The sequence below is a fragment of the Hesperophylax consimilis genome, chromosome 22 (genome assembly GCF_061612785.1).
Source record: "Hesperophylax consimilis isolate HC1 chromosome 22, BYU_Hcon_1.0, whole genome shotgun sequence".
Classification (NCBI taxonomy): domain Eukaryota; kingdom Metazoa; phylum Arthropoda; class Insecta; order Trichoptera; family Limnephilidae; genus Hesperophylax; species Hesperophylax consimilis.
In genome coordinates, this window is record NC_142857.1 from 8,744,890 (window position 1) to 8,772,621 (window position 27,732).

At 35.7% G+C, this 27,732-nt stretch overlaps 1 protein-coding gene across 1 annotated transcript; it reads left to right on the forward strand.

Annotated features, from left to right (window-relative positions):
• Positions 1-27,261, forward strand: Lztr1 (Leucine zipper like transcription regulator 1). The gene is made up of 16 exons (XM_089644984.1): positions 1-129; positions 356-492; positions 3,185-3,356; positions 4,035-4,171; positions 5,730-5,844; positions 7,147-7,310; positions 7,739-7,909; positions 10,851-10,992; positions 12,321-12,484; positions 17,215-17,369; positions 18,621-18,816; positions 19,197-19,345; positions 19,762-19,940; positions 21,572-21,698; positions 23,048-23,205; positions 24,199-27,261. Exons 1-16 carry the CDS (start codon positions 112-114, stop codon positions 24,331-24,333), a joined length of 2,319 nt encoding a protein of 772 aa, XP_089501110.1. The 5' UTR covers positions 1-111; the 3' UTR covers positions 24,334-27,261.
• Positions 27,262-27,732: the final 471 nt, after the last annotated feature.

Genomic DNA, 27,732 nt, shown 5'->3' on the forward strand with positions numbered 1-27,732 from the left:
CGTACATTGTAAAATTATTGGCCTGTCATAATTTTGTTTATTGAATATTGTTGTTTTGCTTACTTGAATCATTCAATAATCTAACAAAAACAACACTTGAAACTATTCCGGATGAGCATACCGTATTGCGTGAGTAATTACATCTTACATTTCTGTATGGCGTATTAAATGTTCTCCTTCATTGACATTACAATGTAAAATGATTTTAAATGTTCATTATTTACAACAATGTAATGCAAGTACCTCCTTTCCGAATGTATGAATTTCACTGTTATAAAACGACTGTATAAGGCAGGGAAATCGTATATTTTGGCATTAATATGTTTCATTAATTGATATTATTTTTTCTTTGAAGCAATTCAACAAGATGTCGGAGATTGCACCCCGGTTCGGGGCTGACAACGACATTGGTCTCACCCTTGAGTTCGGCCCTTTTGAGACGGTACATAGGTGGAAGCGTATGCTGGAATGTGATGAGTTTGTTGGAGCAAGGTAATGTTATATTTATCAATCGTTAGTGTGTTTGTTGTAAACTAACACATCCCCGGTGTTATATCCTATGGAATAAATTCGGTTTATGGGAGTCACTCGAATAACCGAAATTGAACTCGATTTAGACTAATTTAGGGCTGGGGAATCCGAATCTGTAAGAATTAGGTGGGGGTCGGCACTATTAACTGAGTTATAGGGTTTTGAAATTTCGTACGCGGTACATAGAAACCATGTTTTTATTATCAACTATGACGAAAATCAAATTAAAGACTTTTTAATACTTTGACATTTCTGAAGTGCCAACCAAAGTGTTGCCATATAATAATAATATCAATGCTAGGAAAATTCAGAAAATTAAATATCATTTGCCAGATTTGTAGTTTATTATTTAAAATCTTGTAAATATTAAATTTATATATATTTATAATCTAACCTAACTGTGATTTTCTATAACAAAAAAATGACCCTTTAATAACGCCCACTCGCGGCCCCTTTAGAGTTACATCACAGTTTTCAAATAATTTGTGGGCTACGCTAGGTTTGTATAGACTGGTTTGTGATTTAATTCTAATACCTTTTTTCCATGTTATTTCCTGTTACAAACAATTGCCCCTTTAATAACGCCTGCTCGCGTCCCCTTTAGAGTTACATCCCAGTTTTCAAATAGTTTGTGGGCTACGCTAGGTTTGTATAGACTGGTTTGTGATTTAATTCTAATACCTTTTTTCCATGTTATTTCCTGTTACAAACAATTGCCCCTTTAATAACGCCTGCTCGCGTCCCCTTTAGAGTTACATCCCAGTTTTCAAATAGTTTGTGGGCTACGCTAGGTTTGTATAGACTGGTTTGTGATTTAATTCTAATACCTTTTTTCCATGTTATTTCCTGTTACAAAAAAATGCCCCTTTAATAACGCCTGCTCGCGTCCCTTTAGAGTTATATCCCAGTTTTCAAATAGTTTGTGGGCTACGCTCGGTTTGTATAGACTGGTTTGTGATTTAATTCTAATACCTTTTTCCCATGTTCTTCTGCCTACTCTAACCCAAACTAAAAACCTTACCTATTTTGTAAAAAAAATATTATTAGTATATGGCAACACTTGGTTTGCACTTCTGAAATGTCAAAGTATTAAAAAGTCTTTAATTTGATTTTCTTAAGTCATAGTTGATAATAAAAACATGGTTTCTATGTACCGCGTACGAAATTTCAAAACCCTATAACTCAGTTAATAGTGCCGACCCCCACCTAATTCTTACAGATTCGGATTCCCCAGCCCTAAATTAGTCTAAATCAAGTTCAATTTCGGTTATTCGAGTGACTCCCATAAACCGAATTTTACCCCAAATTTATACTAATCGTGGTTTTAATTTCTCATATTATGTTCATAAACTTTGCAAAAAAATCCCAGACCACGTTTTAACCTGAAAACCCCGTTTTCCAAGTTTTTCATTGAAAATTGTACAGGCAGTTATCGTAATGATTCATTTTTAAGCTAACATACACAAATCTTAGACTAGGGACTCGAGTGATTGGCATATTATGCCATGTTTGCAAAAACATTTTGATAAACCTAAAGTTTGGGATAAACAGTGAAATCTGGGTGGATTCATTGATTTTAATCCGCAGTAAGCAGTTTCATATGTTTCCATATTAAATTTTGAAGAATGGTATTAATTAAATAATATGGTAAATATATATCAATCGCTCGAGTGGCCAGCCTTAATTACTAGTTCTACAGTAGAATAAACATTAATATTTGTATGATTGCCAAATCTACACGAGACTTGAAGTAAAGCATAAAATAAGAATTATAGATTTTAATTTTTGCTGGTATGTGGTATCCATTTTGATTTTATTTCTGAATTTACGAAACCGCTGGTGTTTCCATAATATTTTATTTAATGCAAGTGACTGAAATGACAGTGTTCTCCATTCAATAATCAACCCAACACCGCTAAGAAATTCTAAGTTCTTTCGCATCGGAAATAACTCAGTACGTGAGACCTAGTCTCGTCTATAATTTATAGAACTCTGTTTTAATTTCAAGTTTTTTCTTTTGTATACTCAAAAATTTTACTAAAAAACTACTATTTTATTTATAGACAAGTTCTGATTTGCTTGCAGCTGTTTCGCCTTCTGAAGGCATTATCAAACTGTGATGGGGCAACTTACATACAATAAATTTAAATTATTTCTATTTAGGTACTTATAATGAAAAACAAATTGATTTTATTTTTATTACCGACTTTACTGATTTCCGAGCAAAATATCAGAAATGATTAATTATTATAGTAATAATAATTTTTATTCCAGGAGGATGTGGGGAGGTTAGTGGAATCCCACACGTCCCATAAAGATAAATACACATTTATTTTACAATAGATATGTGAAAATGCATAAATAAATGAAGAAAAAAAATGTTTATTAATTATCAATGGTTATTAATAATTACCCTTTAAAGTTTCTCAAAATCATTGTATTGTTTAAATTGACTAAAGGTCGTCAAAGTAAGATGTTTCAAAATGAATAATTTGCATGACTCGGGGGTTTCTTTTTCCGGCATTATTATTTTACTAACTTGTATTTTTATGTTCTATAATAATCAAACTCGGCTTAAACATATGTAGGAGTGATATACTAGCGAGAGCACATTTGTATATTTTTGTTCTCATCTATTATAATATAATTCCAGGCGAAGCAAGCACACCGTTGTTGCGTATAAAGACTCCGTCTATGTGTTTGGAGGGGACAACAGCAAATCCATGCTGAATGACTTGCTCCGATTTGATGTGAAGGAAAAATCTTGGGGACGTGCTTTTTCTGTTGGTACTCCACCTGCTCCAAGATATCACCATTCCGCTGTTGTAAGTTATATTTTTTTATTATTATTTTATCACCCCATTACGTGCTAACAGACAGCATTAATCAAAAGTTTTCATAATTCGGTGGTTCCACAGAAGAAATTAATAAAAATCTGCTCATTCAAACGGGTAAATTAGCATGTAGAGCAGTGTTTCTCAAAGTGGGCAATAACGCCCCCTTGTCGGAGCTGGAGTCTTTCAGGGGGGCAGTAGAAGTCTCAAAGAAAATTAGAGGGCAGACAAATTCTATCTTTAAAAATGTGACGGAATCAAGCTGAATTAATTAATAATAGTTTAATACTTACGGCAAATTATTTTTAAGATGGTCCTATCCATATAATAATGAATATTTAAAAATTATATTTGCAATAATCTTTTTTAAGGTACGCAACAGATGGTAATGTAAAAAGGTAGTTAAAAAATATCGGGGACACTAAATTTTTTTTAATATTAAAGTTTGCAGTGGTCAAAATAAGATATTCTGAATATAAAATCAAAGTGCTTAAATTTATGGAACCCTTGGCGTGTTCCGCATTCAGCCGAAAATCCAATATCTGGTCAACTCTTTATTCATACTACTCTAACCTTCCTTTATTCCTTCCTTAATACGTATTTCTTTTATAAATCCCACCTGTGCATGTAATCATTTTCATATTTCAAATTTAACCTTTTATTTTTCAGGTCTATGGGTCGTCCATGTTTGTGTTTGGCGGCTATACTGGAGACATTTTGGCCAACTCCAATCTGACCAACAAGAATGACTTGTTTGAGTACAGATTCCAACACGGCCACTGGGTGGAGTGGAAGTTCACTGGAAAGTAAGAGCTACACCATCATCATCATTCCCATTAAGATATCAAATAATACAATCTATCTACAGGGTGTCCGGAAACTCGTAGTACAAGCGGGAAACTGGTGAATCTACATCACATTTGGAGTCGATTTTGTAGTATATTTTTTTTTGATTTGAGCTTTCGTTATCGAGTAAATCGAGTTAGAAGTTGATTTTTTTTTAATCAAATTCTTATAAATTATTACTGAAGATCAAAGTACCCAACTAATTAAAACTATTTGAAAGTAAAACAAAATGAAGAAACTCGGATTTGAAGCATTATTTTGAAATCACCCTTCATTTAATCCGGTGTAATCATAAAATATTTCTGCTCTGCAGGGTTAAAACATCTGTTGTTCAACCCTAAACACCAGAAAAAACTTTAACCCTAAAATAGCCGAAAAATATTTTTTTTTGGTTTTTTTTTTTTTTTGTGAAAATGCTCAAATCAAAAAACTTTATGTTTATTTGGGTTCCCCATGTGGTGTAGATTCTCCAGTTTCCTTATACTACGAGTTTCCGGACACCGTGTATATCTTCCATATAAACAAAAATGTAAATATTTGTTTGTTCAAAATCTTACATCTCCTAAAGTTCTTCATCGATAGCTTTGAAATTTTGACACAACGTTGCATTCGATTATGTATGTGTTTTTATATACATATATCATATAGATGTCACCTGCAAAAAGTAAAAACATGCTTTTTTGCAAAACCATTTGTTGGACGTAAAAGCAACACGCGCCTTTGTTTCTCTATCTGCATAGAAAGACTGAGCCACAGCAATGCGTGGCGGCGTACAGCTAGGACACTAATATATTCCTCGATTAATGAGAGAGATACGATACATTCACATATAGTCGACCCTATAGTATAGTGCCATATAACAAATAATTTATTTTCATATAAACCCATACAATTTCCATAGGTTTGGTTCAAATGAATGTTTTTAAAATAATTTATTTTTATTTTTTTATTTTTTTTTATTTTAAAGAAAGACAAACATTCCTGGGTTACGCATAACCTGACAATATTTGAAAATCTCCTACTACCACCACAGTAAGCTGAAAATGTTGCTTGTGTTGTGATGGAGGACTTAGCCAGCCGAGGAATTGAACATACTACGCCTGGGTGGGACCCAAACGCGATGTCAACTCGGCCAACTAACTAGTGCAATTAACTTACTAACCATCACACTGTTCCTCCACGTGGTAGGCAGAGACCTGCTACTGTCTCAGTACACACTCCTTGCTTTATCAAAATTCATATATCATCTTATACATATTCTGTTGTTATTTTAGAAACAAACAGTACATACCGATGGCCTAGCGTACACATGTGTTAAGTGGAGTTTTTCCCTTTGTAAACAGATTTTTTGTTGGAATTTTTTTTACTTATCTACGATGGATAAAAATCTAATATATCCACATAAATTTTGTTGCTTTATGTCTTATACTTTTCTTTATTTCCTGGAGTATACTAACACACGTGTGTTATTTTCCATCTCTAATTTATTGTTTTTAATTTAGTCTCGTCTAATTTCAGAACGCCTGGTGCTAGGTCAGCTCACGGTGCAGCAGTGTACGATAACAAGTTGTGGATCTACGCCGGATACGATGGGAACGCTCGTCTCAATGACATGTGGACTGTCAGTCTTACCGTAAGTCTGGTAGTATTTCAATTGAGATTTTATGCATACATGTATAGTGGCACTACCGAGAGTTTGACTGCGATAAAATCAGGAATTACAGATGCTAATGTATGCTGCAATAATTATTACCATAATACTGGGTGTCTTTTTAATCAGGCGGGGAGACTTACTTCTTCTTACTTACTTCTCGAGACTTCTTTTTAATACATGTTTTCGGGCAACGTGAATAGATGACTCTTCGAAAATGATTGTCAGGTTTCAAGTTACATATTCAAACATATTGTCAATTGAAATGTGAAACTGTTTTATTTTAGATATGTATTTTGAGACGGAAAGAAATGCAAGTATCTTTTATAAATTCATTACAATTTATAATACGGCCCCTTAGAGTAAAAAAAACGTAACTCAATTTTTTATCGATTCTGAGTTACGGATGGTAAAATGAATTACTATTTTATATGTAAAAGATGGTTCAGAAGCACACAATACCATCCTTTAACTAAATGAGAAGAAATTATTAATATGTTTCGTTTTCAAAAGTATACAACACTGATTAATTGAGAACTATGTTTTCTTGCTCTCCTGTAAAGTAGAGAAAAATTAGATACGTTTTTTTGACCCTAAGGGGCCGAATAGTATTGTATCATTTATATTGCAAAGTATGTAATTGTCTATCGATGTATGTAACTACTTGCATATTTATGAAATATGATAATTATTTTGTTAGTAAAGTTGCTCTGATTAATAGAAGTACCAACAGATGGCTACTATAATACGGGCATGTCCCTAGTATGGTGGCTGTAGAAAACAAAAAACTGTAACATTTAAATTTTTATGAATAAAGAAACACCAAAAAAAAATATGACACCTATTGCTACATTTTTTATTTGTTTAAAAAGGCATGGCCTTTTTCGACACTAACACAAACATCCGCAGAGTATCGCACACACATGTACGTTTTTTTACGTCGAATGAAGACAATATGTTTTGAATACGACGTGTGGCCTTTGATATCTTATAGTGTTTGGTGCGATGCTGCGATTACTTTGCGTTTATTTTTTAATGTATGCATTCTAATCTTGCATTAATTTTATAAATTTTAATTTTTATATGAGTAAGGTTGGGTAGGCAGTGCTTTTCTGGCTATATGGACTGCACACCCCTGCGTCCAGTGGGCTGTTGGGAGGAACAACTCTGAGCATACCATGGATGGAGGACATCGAGACTCGAATAGTACAGGGGAAAGTAATGCGAATAGTAGATGAGATGTCATTATTACTACTGTTAAATCAATGTTTGTCATTTTTTCAGGGTGAGAACAAGAACTGGGAGGAGGTGGAGCAGCGGGGGCAGTGCCCCCCGACCTGCTGCAACTTCCCAGCAGCTGTGGCCCGGGGCCACATGTTCGTGTTCAGCGGACAGAGTGGGGCCAAGATCACCAACACGCTCTTCCAATTCAGCTTCAAGGAGAGGATGTGAGTTTTTGATTCTAACAAGAATTCTCTTGTCTTTACTGATTGAGTGACGTTGAAGGAATGATTTCTAAATGGGGTTATTGACAAGATCTCATGTAAATGAGCGAGAGGGAAGGCAAGTGTTGCTGTTTTATATAATAATATTTATTTATCAATGCTCCTTCTAGGGGCTTTTACATATGAATAGTAAAAAATATGCATATTTATAAACTGCCTCAGTAACAATCTTTTAATTGAAGATGTCCACTGACTCGGTATAATTATTTCCCTGCGTTAGTATTCTGGGTAATGAGGAATACATGCGGTAGTTAGTCTGAGAATTTCTGCACTGAAGTAAGTCCCGACCTGTGTAATTATTTATTATGTAATTATCCATATGTGCGAAAATTACAAATTATAAAATACCGTTGAGATTTATTTCCTTTCAGGTGGACCAGAATCTCCACGGAACATATTCTGCGTGGGGCGCCCCCAGCCCCCGCCCGGCGCTACGGGCACACCATGCTGCCGCATGGACGTCACCTGTACGTATTCGGGGGCTCGGCCGACAACACCCTGCCCAATGATCTGCATGCCTACGACTTGGACACGCAGACATGGTGAGCTCTTTTATGCAATTATTGTTATAAAGCGTGGTTATTAATGACTGAAATAATATACGATTCAAACCAAGGAAGTGAAGTGTTTGGGGATCAATGGTGAGAGGCACGAAATGAAAGGCGTGTCGTGAAGTTCACAGTGTTTATTGAGTCAGAGTAGCCGTAATGAGAGTTTACGCTGGACAGATGTATTCACCGGATGCTGGCTATGTTGGCAGGTCAAGCGCGGGTCAGTGAGTCGACGCCGGGCACTGGTGACCGGGACTCGATGATGGTCAGACACTGGCGATTTTTGGGAATCAGTACTCCAGTGCTGACGAGAAGGCGAAGGTGCGGCAGACCTTGTAGGCAGTTGAGTTGGAGCTGCGTAGACCAGTGAGGATGCTGCGTGTCCTCGTGGTGGTCATGATGCGTGGATGAAGTGCTGGTCAGAGACGCTGGAACCAGGGCGCTGTAATCCGTGTAGCGCTGGCCAGGGACGTGGCCAAGGCGCTAAGATGAAGTCCCGATGGAGTCCATGATTGTACGGGCGAAGCCGGGTGTCTTGTCCTGCGCGGGGGCGCACCGATCGTCACTCGTGAGATTTATCCACTGACGGCAGATTGATGACTGACTGCCTGACTCGCTGCGTCGGGCTTATTTATACTGTTCGGCCGGTGGCAACAGTAGGTAGATGAATGGAAACTAAATCGAAGCCACTCGCTCAGTCTGGGCCTTTCGCGAAGTTTCGGCGGCGCGGCAATTATGCACAGGCGGTAGACTCGAACCTTCTGGCGAGTTGTCCCTACAAGTGTATCCCTGTGCCCGAAGTAAGGTCAATTTTGTCTTACTTCGGGTGAAATCGATCAAACGTTTTCAAATATTGTAATTCTTTCTTGAATAGATAATGAATTTCACTGGCTTGTATGGGGCCTAGGAGTCGAAAGGTCTCATGTAAATTGGTGACATCAGTTTTCTTTCACATCGGTATAGTTCAACCTTCTAATGCTAGACACACATACTCATTTTATTTATTTTTGTTATTTTAAAAGAAAGCAAACATTCCCGGTGTAGTGAAGGAGGACTTATCCAGCCGAGGAATTGAATGTACATATATATTATTACATATTTATAAAAATATTTTACATAACTTACAGAGTTAGATTACATTATTAGTCAATACTTGTTACTTAATTATAAAAATTTTGAATTTTACAATATTTACGTGGAAAATGTTGTCATCAAGCATAACTTCATTTCTATGATTGAAACAATAAAAAAAAAAAATTTACCTCTATGAATTTTATGTAAAAAATATGAACTACGAAACAGCTGTCATTATAATAATAAACTGAAAACTATCAGAGCTTAGTAATAATGATATCAAATGAAAAATTTGCAATAAGGAAGTTGAGTAAAAAATATTTTGACTTATAAAAAATATGTTCATGTAGATCAAAAAATATCGATTCTAAATATATAAATATATTTCTATATTATTATTCTTAGAATTAGTTAAACGTTCTTGAAAAAGCATTCAATAGCAATAGACTGTATACGCTCCACGATTGGTCGAAAGAATTCTGACGTCACATGTGTCGTGATTGTACGTACAACAGATCACCTATGGTGCATCTCTTTCTATTACATAAGAGATGGTCGGTTTAGATGAGAGAGGTGTATAGGCCAAAGGTTTATTTGGGTTTGTCAAATATATGTACGTATTTGTTGTTATTATTATATGAAATGGATTTCTAAAGATACATATTCGTATAGTGCTTTATAATAATATGTTGTTTATTGCATAACTTAGAAGTTTTTATTATTATACATGTCACATAGCATGTGATACACTTCAGGCCGCCGGCCGCCCAGAAAAGTCAAACAGTGAACTGGGCTGTAAACCGTTATTTTACTATTGGTCTTTACTTTTCTGCGCGGTGGTCCTGAATTCGCGCGGGGAACGTCAACAAGTAGCGACGGCAATACCGTACAAGTACCGTACCGGGCGAGAAAAGCAAATATTCTAACTTAAAATATTAATTTAACTATGAAATCTTAATCAATTTTCTTTTTTTTTAATAACATCAATTCTAATAGACGGTTAACATTGGTAAAAAAATTACTGGAATTTGAAGTTGAAGAATTACAAATTTTTAGATACAAAATGCTTATGCGACGTGGTTTTCACAGTTCGAATGACGTCACACCACACCCCGCCTGTTACCGCTCGGATTCCGCTCGTTTTGGCGGGCTTAATAAAATTTAAACTTTGAGAATTAATTTAATTATGAAAACAAACTTTAAAAAAAAAAAAAAATACCAGTATTTAAGTTTGAATGCGAACATTGATAAAAAAAAATAAAAAAAATGGACTCAACTTCCTTATTATTAAAAGTAATACTGTTAATTAATTTGATTAATTTAAAATTATTAAAAATTGAATACTAACTAACCAACCATCACAACTTTGTCTTGGCTCACCCTCCTTCATTCACATTCCTATATATTATTCGGTTATTACTATAAACGAGAATACATTGTTGTTGTGTTCCCACAAACAGTTCTCCAACTCGTTGTGGAAGGAGATTATGAAGAATAAGTCCTTTGTGTTAAATCAGGGATTTATTATATGCTTCCCGTATTACAATGGTGAATCGATAGTCAACCTAACTAGGAGCTGGCTAAATGAGATCTGAAAACAGAAACAAGTTGGTCTGGGAGCATTCTAACTGGCCCTGGCGACTACTGACTACTAGCTGCCATCTTGCGGACTTCCAAGCAAGCTCTTTGAACTGCCCTCTATGAGTGCATCTGTGAAGCTCTTAGCTAACTTACTTCCCAACAATTGTATTTGCAGCTTTGCCCGTCTAATTGTGATAAATGCGTTTACCTCATTGATATGATAAAATCATTATATTCAGCAATCTGAGAAGTTTATAACTTTGTCTTTGATTTGCAGGTCTGTGATTCACCCGTCCTCAGAGTCCCAGGTGCCCTCAGGAAGACTATTCCATGCCGGGGCGGTAGTGGGAGACGCCATGTTCATATTTGGAGGCACCGTCGACAACAACGTGCGCAGCGGAGAGATATTCAGATTCCAGGTAACTAATATTTTCAAGAGCACAAACTTACAGTTTTTGTAAAAAAAAAGAAAATGCTTGGCACATATTTGACCATTATCACCTCTTGCCTCCCCTTCAGGGTCGAACCTCCCCCCATGCAAATGCTATAGCTGCACCACTGACAACCATACGTAACTCAAGAGAAGAATTAATATTTAAAAAATATATATTTCTTGTTAAGCGAAACCATTTTATAAATCTCACATTAAAATGAAATTGTTTGAAAACACCATATAAACGTAAAAATAACAAAAACTTTAAATACTAGAATAATTTTAATAACACAATGAAACAGAAATAAGAAGAAAATGTTTGCTCCATCGCTACGCACCCAAATAGCAAATTTTGACTCTGACGCACGTTCCAGCGCCGTTCGAAACCATATTAATGTTGTGTGATATCCCATAGGTTCTTTCACTTCATAGGTGCGTTCTGGGATTCGCACATATGAAGCCGCTCGTCTTATTCCAATTGGTGGATTTTTTCTATGGAGTCTTAGCCCACTGTATTTGTATGGGCAAATTCTATGTAGTTGTCATACTAATACTAACTAGTTGTTCGAACTGTAGTAATGTAGTGAATCCTGTACGCCGTAGTTTTTCTATGAGAGTTCACTGCACAATTGCTCATTAGAGAAAACCGCCACTGCCTAGGGGTAGAAGCTCCTATCCGCAGGTTCGTTTACAAAATTGGAACAAGATGCCGATCTTGATGAAGATCTTGTTCCAATTTTGTAAACGGCCATTAAACTTGCATACAATTAATTACATACAGATTCAAGCCTAATTTTGCTTGTGTTTTTCCATTTTCTATAAATAAACTCAAATACAGCAACTTTGTTTCCCTATATTTCCATTTGTGGCTGCTACACCATTAGTGATAAGAACTGGAGAAACTAAATGAACATCTACCATTTAATAAATTATTTTTTAAAAAGATATATTTTTTTTTTTTTTTAAAAGAAAGACAAACATTCCCAGGTTACGAATAACCCAACAATGTTTGAAAATCTCCTACTACCACCACAGAAAGCCGAAAATGTTGCTTGTGTTGTGATGGAGGACTTAGCCAGCCGAGGAATCGAACACGCGACGCTCGGGTGAGACCCAAGCGCTATGCCCACTCGACCACTGACCGGTCAATATGCAGCCATCTTGGCCATTAGTGTCTGAGCTTCTGTACCAATGATGATTATTTGACTTGTATCCCTTCATTACAACAATGCAGAGCCAATGATTATACATATCTGTTATAATAAATGGGGTGCTACTATGAAAAACTGATTAATTGTTCCTTTCTTTTTGTAGTTTTCTTCATACCCCAAGTGCACCCTGCACGAGGACTTTGGTCGACTGCTGCTGTCGGAGCAGTTCTGCGACGTGGAGTTCCTGGTGGGTGCCGGCGAGGAGCCCGTGGCATGTCACCTGGCCATGGTCGCCGCCCGCTCCAGCTTCCTCAAGAACAAGATCAAGTAGGTTCAACCAAATACTCTAGAATGGTTGTAATACCTCCAACTTCTGACGTTTCCCATAAATTGTGATGGCAGTAGCGCCTCCTAGCGGCACAAGTTCTAAGAGTCGGTTTTAAATTCAATTATTTGTGCCTGGAAGTACTGCAACATGTTAACACTTGTGCCTCTAGCGGCCAGCATTTCCAGCCAAAACAATCAAATACTGTCAATATTTGACTGGATTTGGGCGTATTATTAATATTCTAGGATATTTGTCTCAACGGATTAATGTTTATTGGAAAAGCTTTTGTAAAAACAAATAGTCATTATCTTTGGTTGGTTCAAAATCTAATTAAAATACAGCGCCCTTGAGGTGATTTTGCACAAAAACGGCGCTATACTAGTCATCCAATTATTATTATACATATATTAATACTCAGTTTCTTTGTTTTTTTTTGCTCGCCGAAATTTAGGCAAAAAGCGACCACTCTCCCCCTTAAGTTCAAACAACTCGAGGTTCGTTTTGGCGTGAAAGTCGCAAAAAAGTTGCCTTTCATTTGTTTCGGTCTTCAGGCAAAAAGCGACCTAGACGCCTTCCCGCCCGTATAGAAGCCGAGGCTCAATTCGGTCTGTAAAAACTGAAAATACGAGTCAGTATAAGTTTGTATGAAAATGTTTACTAAAATATTCGTTCGGGATAAAATGTCGACACAAATTTGAGTAGCATCTGGCGGCGGAAACTGGAAGCGCACGCGGCGCGCCATACGAAAGTGCGAAGTGCTCTTTCCGGCCGCCAGGTTTGCCTAACACACAAATTGCCTAACACTAAAGTTGATTTGCGGCAGTTTAATTGGCACAGCTTCGAATCTTTGACAAAAATAAGTCACGTGGTCAACACGAAACCACGTGGTATGCCTTTTTATAAAATCAACACGGTCAACCTAATGATAGAATTCCGTCAAAAAGGCACAGTCTACGGTTAAAATTATCGAAAAAATCCATCCTCCGAAGGTTTAGGAACGTTAATCGGCCGTTCTACATATGGCACTCGGTTCAAAATGTTTCACAATAACCAGCTAAAGTTTTGACATTTCAGATTTGAACCGAAAAATGCCATTTTTAATCAGTCGGGCTTTTGGCCAATTAGAAATAATAACAATCATAGACAAGCACCGAAGAGATGTTTTATTACATAGTGATGTTACTTCAAAGAAACGATAAAATCTGTGTAGGTACTTACTTTGACGGCTAATCTTTTGAAAATCGATAATGCTTTTGAACGAAATAAAATTTATTAATTATTAACGAAATAAAGTTGGGGAAAAATAATTTGGCACGGGTACCGTCGCCCCGTAGTGAAAAACTACATCAAAAGCGTCACGCAAATTTAAAATTTGTACCAGGAGTGCAGAAATTATATAGGGTGAAGCGGTGTTAGTTGTTTTGTAATCAAATTTTTTTCCAGTTTGAGTGTTTGTAATAAATTTGAGAGGCGGGCATGGGTACCGTTGCCCCGGGAGCCATTCATATTTTAAGTTTTTATCTCTTTATTTTTTAACGAGTAGGTACCTAATTGCGTTATGAATATATTTTTTTGGTAATTTTTTTTTTTAAATATATTAAGTTTGAAGATTTTTTTTATATAATTTTTTCCAATAAAAGTTTTTACATTAAAACCGTACATGAGTATTTCTCAAAATAAATGTACGTAACGAAAATGTAGTTACGAAATAGTGTTACGAAATAGTCATAAGACGTAACTAAATAGTAAACATAAGGCTTGTTTACACAATGGCAAATTTTATTTTACTTTTTTTATTATTTATTCAATTTAATTAGTTGTCGTCTTTTTTAAATGTAAGTAATTATCCTTTACTTTTTTTTATTTATTGTACATACTACAAACATACATAAACTCACGACCCAAATATTTGTATTTTGTTATACCAAAGGGGTTTAAAAAAAAACAAGGGAGTATAAATAAATGTTTTTTAATCAAATTATCAGCTCCCAAATTGAAGTACCTAACACAATATTCAACAAATCTTAAGAAATTAAAGAACAGGCACTGTTTAAACTATTAAAAAATTAATAACATACAATTATTTAGTTTGAATCACTATCCATTAGCGTTTTATAAATTTCTTCCTCATCTTTATAATAATTGAAATCTTTCCGAGACACATTTGGTCAGTTTTTCAGTCTTTGGTTTATCACTCCGCTTTGGCGCATGAATATAGTCATTTAGTGATAGAGATTTAGAGATAAGGCCCTTACAAACCACTTTCTTTTTTGTATGGATATTTTCCAGTTTTTCGTTTTTAAGATAGTCACTCCACATGGTTTATCTTTGATTTTGTTAGAATCTTCATTTTCACTATATTTTCACATATTTTCAATATCAGTGTTATTTTCTATGGCATTATTATTTCCTATTATAACATCTCCGATTTATTATATAATCCAGTTTCGATGGGAATAGCATCATTATTAGTCTTAGTTTGTTTATGCAATAATATTTTCAGAATATTCACTTGCCTTTTCATCCGATTACAGCACTGTCTTAAATTCTTATTTCGACTTTTTAATCGAGTATTTTCTTCAGTCAGCTTTTGTAGTCTTTCCTTTAGGATTTTTTTATTATTTTTTCTACGTTCAAATGTATTATTGTCTTGTGTCGTAGGATTAGCCTTTTTCTTTCTTTCAGCTCTTTTATCATTGGCTTGTCTCCACTTTGCCCGTAGCTCTTCTTTTTCTTCTTCTGTAAGAATTTATTTTTTTATTTTTGATATTTTCTATAACTTTTGTTAAATGCTTAATTCGGATTTCCTCATATTTATTTGTATTTTCCTTTTTCAGTCTTTCTCTGTAAGCGTTTTGCTTTTTGGCATTGGTTTTTGGGGGCATTCCTTTAAAAAAATTATGCTGTAGTTATGGTTTTATCAGAGTAAATAAAAATAAATTTATATTTAAATAAGCTTTTATAAAAAACTTAAGGCACTTATAAATATTGTATAGAGCGCCTGTAGAACGGATAGTGTGTATGAGTGCCTCACGCTTATTTAAAATAAAACCAGTATTGGACGGCTCAGCTTGATCTTCAAGTACTTGTCATTATGTATAATGCCATATAATCGCGATGATAAAACATACAAGTCCGACGACACCTGCTCTGCCATTGACCATCAGGAATTTCCAGCGCATCCTATGTATTACAACCTACCTACTTTCCAGCGCCATCAACAGATCTGCTCTATGGTATAATAATATTTATTTTTTTCCTATTATATCTAAATACATATGTATATTTGTGCATTGTGCATAATATATTACATTATTACTAAACTTACATAAGACTTTCATAAAAATGCTAGACACACTTACAATATACTTACTTTTCTTAATCACGTTGTAACTGTGTACACTCAGCTTTACATTGAACTTTTTCGTTACGTTACGAAATTCATAACAAACGTTACGAAATTGTAATAAGAATTTATGTTATAAAAAGTCAATGGTTTGATAAAATTTAAAAGTGTTAATATGTAAGCTTAGCAATGTTCGTACCGCACATGTTACAAAAAGATGAGTAGAAAAAGACTTACCGTTTTGTGAAAAAAGGCTAAAATATTTTCTGTTACGAAATAGTGGTCCCACTAAAGAAACACGTTATTACTGATTTTAACAATTAATGTTATGGCGGAGAAGTCAGACCAACAATTAATCAGAAAGAGGCTAGTGTTGCCCATGTTAAATTTTACAAATGGGTTAAAAAATTACGGTGGAAGTACTAATAAAACGTAACTAAAGAGTAGTTACTAAAAAGTAAATAGTGATGTCTCATTTTGTTTTTTGTGCATAAATTATTAATTTATTATGAAACCCCATAGAAAATTACCTTTTTACAGAAACTACATTTAATTAAGAACCTAAAACTTACAAAAAATCACATATTATAACGTTATTATCGCATTTTATGAAGTATAAACAAATGAAGTGGGTAGGGTGGCAATTTTATTTTGTATGGAAGGTAAAAATCGATATTTAAAAAAAAATTAAAATGTTTGCGAATTGATACGATTGTAATGTTTATTTTTCGATATTTTAAAGCCTAATATTTATTCTACAAAATGGTGCATATTTTTTTTGTATGATTAATTAAAAACATGTGAAATTTTTGAACTGTTTGTAGGCACACTTTATTTTTCCAAAATGTACACTTTTTTTGAGAAATACTCACATACGATATGGGTATCAAATTACGCGTCTCGACCTACACAACACGAATGGCTCGGTGGAAAAATGATCAGTAAGCTCCTTGGCTCTTTTTTTTAACTATTTGTAGACCCACACCCTCGCCTCATCTACATTCAAATACTACACCACGCAATTAATTTTTACCCATTAGTTGCCTGCAACGGGCAAAAAGCTAGTTATTATTAAAATTCAAATATTGGAATGAAAGTTTGCAAAAGTACCTACTTTTATGAGAACTAGTTAGGTACCTTCATTTCTATGGTACAATTAGTTTGTTGAATTTGATTCTAATTTTAAAATGAGTGTGGTAAAATATGGACAAAGCATTTTTCATTTGTTTATTTTACTTTTGTCAGTAAATTTTGGAACAATTTTTAATTACCGAATTTAGCAACTGTAATTTACGATTCATTTCTGGACAGGAGTGTATTTTGTTTTGAGAATTTTGCAGCTTTATAGTAGAAATATACATAATATTCTTATTGTCATTGTAGATCTGCTGTAGAGGTGCGTGAAAAGGAGGCGGAAGCGGGGAATCCACAGGGGAAAGGAGAGAAGTTGTGTGTGAAGCTGCCAGAAACAGAACCAGAAGCATTCCGAATGGTGTTGAATTATATTTACACCGACAGGATTGATCCCATGGAGAAAGGTTATATTATTACATATTCATAAAATAGCACAGACTCATAAAAATTCCCGAATATTATAATTCCAATTTTCAAAAATTCCACAGTCAAGCTGTTGAACTCATGAGAAATAACCCTTTCTCAAGTGACAAATGTCAACCGTGTAAAAATGTTGGATAAGCGTTTGGCAATTTTTCCAATTTTGCACCGGTGCTGAAGCAATCAAAGACGCTAGTTCTTCGGAGCATTTTCCAGACAGCATTCTCACCTGACGCACGCGCTCTAAAGATTTTATTAAATTAAAAGAAATTCCATAATAATAAAACATTTAAAAATATCTTCAAACTTATCACGACAAAAACGGCGGAAAAAATTCAGTCGAGATAAAACACAAAAATATAAAAATGGTTACCGCCTGAACTAGTAGCTAAAATTCAATAAAAAAATAGCATGCAAAACCAGTTATACCAGCAATTGGAAAGCGGAAACCCCCAATTTTCATTTGCTCTAGATCAAGGCTGCCCAACCTTTTTAACAGTTGGGCCAAATTGACGATTTTGAATCACTGGCGGGCCACTGAATACCTGACGGTTCCTATTTCCATGGGGGGGTTTTTAGAGAATTTCTATAAAACATAATTCCTCGCAAAAAAAATTCAAAATGAGTGCTCCCCACCAAATATTTGAAATCCATGGGGGGGGGGGTTGTTACGGAACTTCGCGTTCGGTTGTTACGAGAAAAAATTCCGCGCACCCAAAAACATCATATGTGATTCCCCACAACAATTTTTCGAATTCCATGGGCCTTCGTTGGCAACACTGGTGACCGCGCGCAAGCGGCATTGTTTGTTTTACCGCAGGCCGCGACACTTTTTCAAATTGGCGGGTTTTTTGAAAATGGTTCACGCGGGCCACTTATAATTCGTTCGCGGGCCACATTATGGCCCGCGGGCCTGGGGTTGGGCAGCCTTGCTCTAGATAGTGAGGAAAAAATTCTGAAATCTATTATTTTCAATTGTACACATGTTCTGAAAGGGTTGAGTTAAAATTTTAGCATGATTTTCGACCGAAAATACCGTTGACAAATATACTAACCAGTAACCTATAAAGGGTTAAGGAAATGAAGGAGGGGAGGTTCTGGGAAGGAAAAAGGTTAGGTACTCTGTAATTTGTCCATCTGTTTCATGCATTGTTTATGAGAGAGCTATCAGTGGTGTACCTAATGTTAATTTTGTCCTTTTCTGCCCCATCCTAAAGAGTGTGTTACATTTCCAGTGTCGGAGCCATTCTGCCCGTGGATGGTTGAGCTGGTAATGGAGGTGTACGGTGCCGGGGTGCGCCTGCTCATCCCGCGGCTGCAGCGCCTGTGCGCCCGGTATCTGCGCGCGGGGATCAGCACCAACACTGTGCTGCACGCCTTGGCCGCCGCTCACTCTCGTCACCTGCTCGCTGTCAAGGAGTACTGCCTAAGGTGGGTGCACATAACAGGGCTTAGCACCCTCTGTTTAGATGAAAGGTCAACTAAATATAGGTGGTCACCAAATTTTTATTGTCGCATTTTTTAATTAACTTTTCAACTAACAAAAAAAAAAAATCTTTTAATATTAACATTATTTTTACGGGTATAAAAGGACTACTGATGAAAACCATTGTCGGAATCATAACTTAGTAGTTTTGGTGCTATTTTTACAGACCTGAGAAATGGTCAATACTTAAAGGGTCCAAAGAAGTATATAATTGTTCAATTATTTTGAATTTGTTCAATTATTTTGAAACATTAACTTCCAGTCGTTTAGAGATTATAATGTGGCAACCTCAGACTGAATTGGAGATTTATTAAATTTGTTGCAGATTCATAGTGAAGGAATCCAACTACAACCAGATAGTAATGTCGGCTGAGTTTGAGACCCTGGACCAGTCCCTGATGGTGGAAGTGATCAGGAGACAACAGCAACCCGCACAGAGATGCGCCCCGGATCCAGCCGACGAAGTCAGCGAAGGTATTTATCATTATAAATTTTTTTTAAAGAAAGAAAACATTCCTGGGTTACGAATAACCTGACAATAATTTGAAAATCTCCTACACACCACAGTAAGCGGAAAATGTTGCTTGTGTCATGGTGGAGGAAGCTATCCAGCCGAGGAATTGAACTTACAATGCCTGGGTAAGATTCAGACGCGATGCCAACTTGATCACTGACCTGTCAATATAAACATACACTTAACCACAATCTACACAACTGCCCTGAGTATGGACACAGTAATGCTGTCCGCAACGTTGGCTAAAGAAGCTTAACACCCCATAAAACTAAAAGTTTCTACAAGTCTAATTTAAATATCTCAAAACTTGTGCAATTTGCCATTTACGACGCTTGTCTTAACGGCGACGATATTAACACTTAATATTGATGTCCAGGTACGACCCTGGAGCAGGACATGGCGGTGTTCCTGCAGAGCGGGGGTCGGGAACTGTGCGATCTGACGCTGGTGGTGGGCGGAGTGGCGGTGTCCGCACACAAGGCCGTGTTGGCCGCACGCTGCTCTTATTTTGAGGCCATGTTCCGCTCTTTCATGCCGCCTGACAACACAGTCAATGTGAGATTATTGATTCTACAACTGATTCATTAACTTCTATTCTTGACTTTCCGTACTTGCAAATACAATCCTGCCATACATAAGGCAAGAGATTGCAGCACTTAGGTCACATAAAAAGACATCGCAAAATAGCACAATATGATGAGGATATTATCGTTTCTCACCTTGCATGTTGCTCGTCATTTCTAGGTTTACCTCTCACTTCTGAAGGCAGGTGGAAACTCAATTGGCAATTAGCCGATTTTGCGATGATAAAAGAATAAGACACATTCATTCATATGATTTACGATTCTCGCAAATCAAAGACTGTTTTGTTTCACAGAATTTGAAAAATTCATCAATTTTCAAGTTGTGTGAAAGTTCTATTCAAGTTCTGTTATTATATCATTATGGACCAGTTTGGTTTACAGAACTGATATAAGAACAACTTGAATTCCACGGCACTTGAAAATTAACTTAGAAATTTGATTAAATGTCCATTTTTCTAAATTTCAAGTTCTGTGTATGTCCTATTCAAGTTCTGTTTTTATCCAAGTACTGTGAAGCAATTGGTCCATGTAGAACTAATAACACAACTTTAATTACGAAATTCTAATTCCTAACCTTTTCATTACAAAATTTTGATTTTAACTAGGTAGTTTTAAAATAAATTTGTAAAAGAGAATTACATAAATAATCCAAAAAGTGGGTACGTATCAACTATACTAGCAATAGAGCTTGCCTTTTATGTGCACATCCTTTCTAACCCGTAGATTTTAAATTTGATGAATTGTTCAAATTCTACAACCCGTCCTAAACTACCAGGACAGAAATATTTTTTCATTTTAACCTCTCAGACAAAGACATTTATTTACTATGTGTTCCTTTGAGAACTGTCAAAACGTGATAATTTTTGTGTTATTTACGAGTTTTGCTAAAAGCTTCATAACTCACGTTTTGGGAAACGTAGCCTCATTCTAAAAAATGTTTTGGAAAGATTATGAAATCCACTATCGCATTGTGTTGTTATACGTAAATATTTGCGTTTCTAAATATACATTTTATGAAAACGTCAAAAATATGTAAGAATCGCTTACCATTATTTCAAAGCTGTGAAAAATGTACTTTTTTCTGAGTATCATAAAGAAATAACACTTTATATATTGAAGAAATATAATAAAAAACTATTAGTCACCTCAAAATATTAACCGTCCAAACTAAAATATTTTTAATAAATTATTTAGAAACGCAATAAATTATGAACGAACAAGATGACAGATTCAATCGGCTTAGATAATGCACTTCTACGTTCCATAGATATTCTTGAATACAGACGCGTAGCGTTATTCATTATCGATACTCTGTTTTTTAAATCATGGCAATCCGTATACTAGTGATGGAAATAAATCGATTTTTGTAAAATCTCGCGCGTTTACGTGAAAAGACGTTCTAATGTCTTGACCGCTATTATCATATTTACGTCTTTTGACGTTCTAATGTTCTGAGTGGTTAAAAGAATTTGTGTTAGAAGAAGTAAACAATAACAAAAATAATGCAAATGTTTTCAATGTTGTAATAGTTAAAAAAGATTTACAGTAGATAGATTAAATTTTGAGAAAGAAAGTTTAAAAGTTTGCATTTCTTCTTTCCAGATTCAAATATGTGATATCAGTCCTTCGAGGGAGTCTTTTGACTCTTTGATGAGATATATCTACTACGGCGAAACCAAGATGCCCCCGGAAGATTCACTGTATCTTTTTCAAGCCCCTTTTTTCTACGGTAAGAAGTTTATTTGTTTGTTATTTATTTAATCTCTATTATAATTACCATCATCAGCATTACGTCTGTTAGAGATTCCTGGACGCCTGAAAATGCCTCCAATCCTGTCAGTCTCCTGCTTTCTCCTTCCAGTTCATTGTCTTCACTTGGCCTTTGTCTTCGCTTGCACAAACTGATAACTCGAATCTGGAGAAACTTATGGCTACTGGTAAGTGTTTGGTAAGAGAAGCATAGGAAGATCTCTGAAGCCCCGGAATGATCAAATAACATTTTGTTCATTGTCGGTGTACGTGCTCCGCAGGCAGTACACTTCCGCCAGGAGTCTTGTTCACCAGGGGAATTTGTGGTAGTGGCGATGATCTTTAGATTTAGTATTTAAATTTAGGTCTTTAAATTGTCATTTTGAAAATTGGCACTACAGTGAACACTCAATCGATCGTTCCTCGAATAATCATTTTCCTGCGTGTGTCGTTTATTTCTTCCTGTGATGAATTGATTTCATACAAGACTGCACATTAAAAAAGTAAAAATTGTCGAAGAAATTGGAAAAAAATCCTGTTGAAAAACATGTTGCCAAGCAATTTAGTTTAAACACATTCTTTTTAAATGTGAAATGTGTATATAAAAAAATTAAACATTTAGGTATGAATGTAGCTTTTTTTTGCATTGTTTTACTAGATTAATCATTTAAACCACGCACTTTTTGTACTATTTTACTCGATCGATCGCTGCCGGCGGCCGCTTCTGACATTAGTTGTCATTAGACTTTCTAACAACGGGTGCGCTTTTGTTTATATTTTTACTTTCTAGTTTCAAGCATTTCATCCTTAAAATGAACCTTCCAGTGAAAAGAGTCCATACTCGCAAAAAAATTCCGAATTATGATGGGCCACTGTACTCTCTCTATTAGATCTGATAATATGAACTCAATATTTGGAAACATATTCCAGGAGAGGTTCCACTTATGTTTTATATATTTTTAACGTCTTGTCCGGTGTTAGGTCAAGGAAGGCTTTTCTGATTAAATATGTTATTGAATTTGCTCTTTTGAAAATCTCAGTGAGCAATCATACGATTCCCGTTTCAACTCTTGTGATGAATGTGATATGATAACTCTAAGGTCTTGTTGTAACATTACTGTTTTCAGAGGCGTTCAATTAAGTTTGTATGCAAGTTTGGGGCCAGTTTTTCTAATACACAGTTCATTTTTAAACATTATTGTATTTATTTTTGGATCCCGAAACACATCCACAGGGCATTTCTTGTGTCCTTTTTTATTCTTTGAATATTACACATACTAAATGTATATTTTTTTCTCTGTTTGCTAATTTGAACTGCATTATTTCCAGGTTTCACCAACAACAGGCTGCAGGCATTTTGCAAGCAGAACCTGGAAAACAATGTGACTTATGAGAATGTCCTGCCAATTCTTCAGGCCGCCGACAAGATGCAAGCCACCGACATCAAGAACTATGCACTCAGCATGATTGTACACAACTTCTCCAAAGTAAGATTGATGCAGACTGTCATTTTACACATCTTTTGTAGTCTAGGGCCGCAGGACTCCAACCTGAAGCAGTGGAGAATAGAGTGAAGAGCTCATGATGGAATAGCGGATGACCACAGCGTAAACTTAATTCAGCAAGATGCAGAAGATTAGATAGTAAACAAACGGAGGCCATCTTGCCAGGGGTTAGAAAAAAATTTGGTAGCATCATCACGATTTTGAAATGTGTCGGCAAAGACTTGATGATTTATTCTTGCGATGTATTAAGCAATGTCAATGAGTTGTGCCCTTCTACAGGAAACTACACATCTATGGTGTTAGGTCAAAATTTGATAAGTGCAAAATGAGAAATGTTTGAATTTTATTTAATAATCATTTTTAGATTAGTAAACCATCTCTAAACAGTATAAAACAAAGTCACTATCCGTGTCAGTCTGTTTGTGCCCTTAGTTCTTCTAAACTATGCCATGGAGTTTGACATGGAATTTCTTTGGGAAGGTTTATATATATAATACATGGATATTATATTTATTGAAAGTAGAGAAATGTTGAGCAACTCCTGGTACATGTCAGCTAGTTTTAATATAAAATAGGATACTTATCACTAAATTACTTTTTTGGCACTTATCGTAAATTGACTACAGAAACTCTCAAATTAGTCTGAGAAATTCTGAATTATGTAATTTCATTGTGTATTACCCAGAATTTGAATTCGAGACGGAGAATTCTCTATTGCAATTTTATCTCTAACATTAATAAAATGTATCGACTCTCCCAAGTCAAAAAGGCATAAATGACAAATCTGTACTTTTATGAGAACAAACACGTCTTTTTCTTCTGGAGTACTCTGCCATCGATGGTTGGCTATCATCAAGGCAATCGAGAGTAAAAACAATAAATAAAAAATTGTGTCGGCCTCTTGGCTTGGAACAGTTGATATCCTCACCGAAAAACATCAAACTATACTGTGTTGTGTGGTCCAAAACAAATCAGGTGGCCAAGCTGCCGCAGCTGAAGAAGCTCAGCAAGGAGATGCTGCTGGACATCATCGACGCTTTCGCTGATGAGACCTCCGAGGCCAGGATCTGCCAGGACATGTCCTCGGCGAGTCTGCACAGCGACACGTGAGGAACGCTGTCCGCCTAGAGCGGCGAAACACGCAAGTGAGGAGACAGGCGTGTATAGGTCAACTTTTTAGCCATGGTACTGAGCGCTACTTTTTCTAGATAACATACTTTAAGTATAAAAACTATTAACATTAAAGCATGTCAGAAAACAACTGCTCTCGGTGTACAAATCAAGCATTGCAAACTTTGTTCAGTTAATTCTTTTGGTCATTGTACTGAACAGTCGCAGGCGATAGTTAATCACTAAATATGTTAATTTTAAATACAAACAGCATAATACTAAAGCGTGACAGAAAACAACTGCTCTCAGTGTTGTACTAATCAAGCAATGGTAAGCAACCAAAACTGTTCAGTTATGGCACGTACAAGTTATTAACTTTTTTAGTCATGGCACTGAACAGTTGCAGGTATTACCTAATTGGTATATAATGTTAATTTTAATTATAAAATGCATAATACTAAAGCGTGACAGAGAAGAACTTGGTGTACTAATAACTTGGTAGACCAAACATTGATCAATTACAACACAAATTGTAAACTTTTTGTTTTAGCCCTTTTTGAATGTATCGATTGATTGAATTGATGGCTTAAAGATGTACCAATGAATTTGAATGACAGATTTATAATATGTGCCATATTATGCAACCCTGGATTCACAAACTGGATGGACGATGCACATCCCAAGTCAGAATAATATATGTATAGGCACCAATAGTGACATGTAATACTGAACTTCTTCAAAATAGTGTTGTGATAAAGGTCTGTGAAAATGATCTGATTGGTGTTGTTTCTTTATTATATATGTGATTATAACAATGTTAAAATAAGTAAGAGCATTATGAGATTTATTGCAAAATTGGCATAATTTGTATTTAAAAAATATTAATTCCACATTAAGATATTATGCTGAAGTGTTATTTAATTTCTTTAAAAACGGGTTTCCAACAAAAATTCTTCCAGCATGCAGCTAATGTTTATCCATCCAGACATTAAAATTTTGAATTCCGGAAACCCGTATTTAAAGAAAAAGTGCTAGTAAAACCCAGTTTTCTAACAAATGTTTGGTAAAAATTTGCTAGGTTTAATGTAATGCTGTCTCTTTTACGACGAGAGTGTGTGCCAAAATAATATGTTAATCGACATTTCTAATTCTGTTACAAATGGCTAAATCCACAAAATATAATATTTATTACGCAAATTAGATAATTTAAATGGCCTTCTTGTATTTTTTATAATTACTCTAACCAACAGATGCTTTATAGCAATGCTTAAACATTCAATTTGATAGACCAGCTAATCAGTGAAAGGAGAACAAACCAAGTAGGTAGTGCTACAAATCCAAATCGGGTAAACAAAAGTTCTGGCTTGTTTTCAAAATTGAATATTTTGTTACATTATTTAGTTTTAGACAGTTTTACAATTTACCTACCTCACTCATTTTTACCCTCACTACTCTTGGATGTTTGTTTAAAAATGAATATTCAATGAAATCTTCGGCGGTCTACGTACAACTGATGTCGTAGTTTATTCAATGCATCCTCCTGGTGCCAAGAATATGGTCATGTGGTTTGCCTCCAGTTCTTCGGAATGATACTCAGATTTCATTTTAGGGCAAGTATATCAATTAGTCTGTGGATGTACTGCAATTCAATTATTTTTTTCTTTTTTGAATAATTGATTTGGATGTTATCCTAGACCGTATTATTGTCTGTTAACATTATTAATGTTATTCAATATCGGATATGTGAGACACAATCAAAATATATCGTCGTTCAGCATGCAACACCGTGAATGTAACATGAAATAGAAAAAGTACAAAAGAGGTTTATGCGTAACCTGTATATGAGAGAATATATGTAATATCCATTCCTGTATCCATCCTTGTTCTTAACAGGAATGCTCGATTTTGGAACACCTTGGAAGCAAAGCGAAAAATATATTTAGGCAAACATACAATATTGTAAGAGATTGACTTATTACAGCCTGACAATTATACTCGTAAGAGATCGCAATTTTTTTAAATCTAAAAGCAAGGTTCTGCCTATCAGAATGCGCCAATTAACAGAGCGACTCAACTGCTTAACGATTCTGCATTGACCATCAACATTTTCAACGTCACTTACAGACAATTCAGGAACTATCTTTTGACGCATGTCATAAAATGGTAAAACTGCCCCCATCACCTTTTTATACTTACCTCAAATTCGTAATCTTCTCCATAATATATTGGCGTATAACCGTTCTATGGAGAACGTGAATAAATAAATGAAACAATTGGTTCAGGAGAGAGAAAAAAACTACAACACACGCTTACATATATAAAAAATCACAAACATCACTTTTGGAAAAAGTGTCACATTTACGGTATGCACTTATTATACACGGTGTCCGGAAACTCGTAGTACAAGCGGGAAACTGGAGAATCTACACCACATGGGGAACCCAAATAAACATAAAGTTTTTTGATTTGAGCATTTACACCAAAAAAAAAAAAACCAAAAAAAATATTTTTCGGCTATTTCAGGGTTAAAATTTTTTCGTCATTCGATCTGAGACGCCGACGCAACAGATAGGAATTATTATTAGCATAGGTAGGTACTCACAATATGTAGCGATGTTCCGATCTCCAATTCAAAACAAACACGTCAAATTAATAATAATAATAATAATAATATTGGACAATTTTTATAGCGCCGCTTTTGTGAGTTATCACCTCAGGGGCGCTTTACAGTTGATGCAGGTATTACAAAAAAAAAATATATATTACCAAAATAAAGTGAAGTTAAGTAAAGTAAAATGAAGAACAGGAACAGGTGACATGAAGACAGAAGATGGAGACTCTGCAGCAAGAATCCTAGGTGGTGAAGAAACTGGACCTGCTGCTGCATCGAGAGAGATTACCGCGTCCACCAACAGTGCCAGCACGAGGTTCGTCATCCGTTCAGGTATGTGTCTGCTGCTAATAAAGCGCTGACATGTGTCTGCTGCTATTAAAGCGCTGACACAATATCCTCACATAGATAACAGACCTTGGCAGCACCGCTGTGACGTTCGACGAGGATAGAAGATGGAGACTCTGCAGCAAGAATCCTAGGTGGTGAAGAAACTGGACCTGCTGCTGCATCGAGAGAGATTACCGCGTCCACCAACAGTGCCAGCACGAGGTTCGTCATCCGTTCAGGTATGTGTCTGCTGCTAATAAAGCGCTGACATGTGTCTGCTGCTATTAAAGCGCTGACACAATATCCTCACATAGATAACAGACCTTGGCAGCACCGCTGTGACGTTCGACGAAGATAGAAGATGGAGACTCTGCAGCAAGAATCCTAGGTGGTGAAGAAACTGGACCTGCTGCTGCATCGAGAGAGATTACCGCGTCCACCAACAGTGCCAGCACGAG

Bases quoted from the DNA above. Each gene is read 5' to 3' on its own strand.
- Lztr1 (XM_089644984.1), top strand. The intron at 493-3,184 runs GTAATGTTATAT...ATATAATTCCAG, and splicing joins GATGAGTTTGTTGGAGCAAG to GCGAAGCAAGCACACCGTTG. The intron at 21,699-23,047 runs GTAAGAAGTTTA...CATTATTTCCAG, and splicing joins TCAAGCCCCTTTTTTCTACG to GTTTCACCAACAACAGGCTG.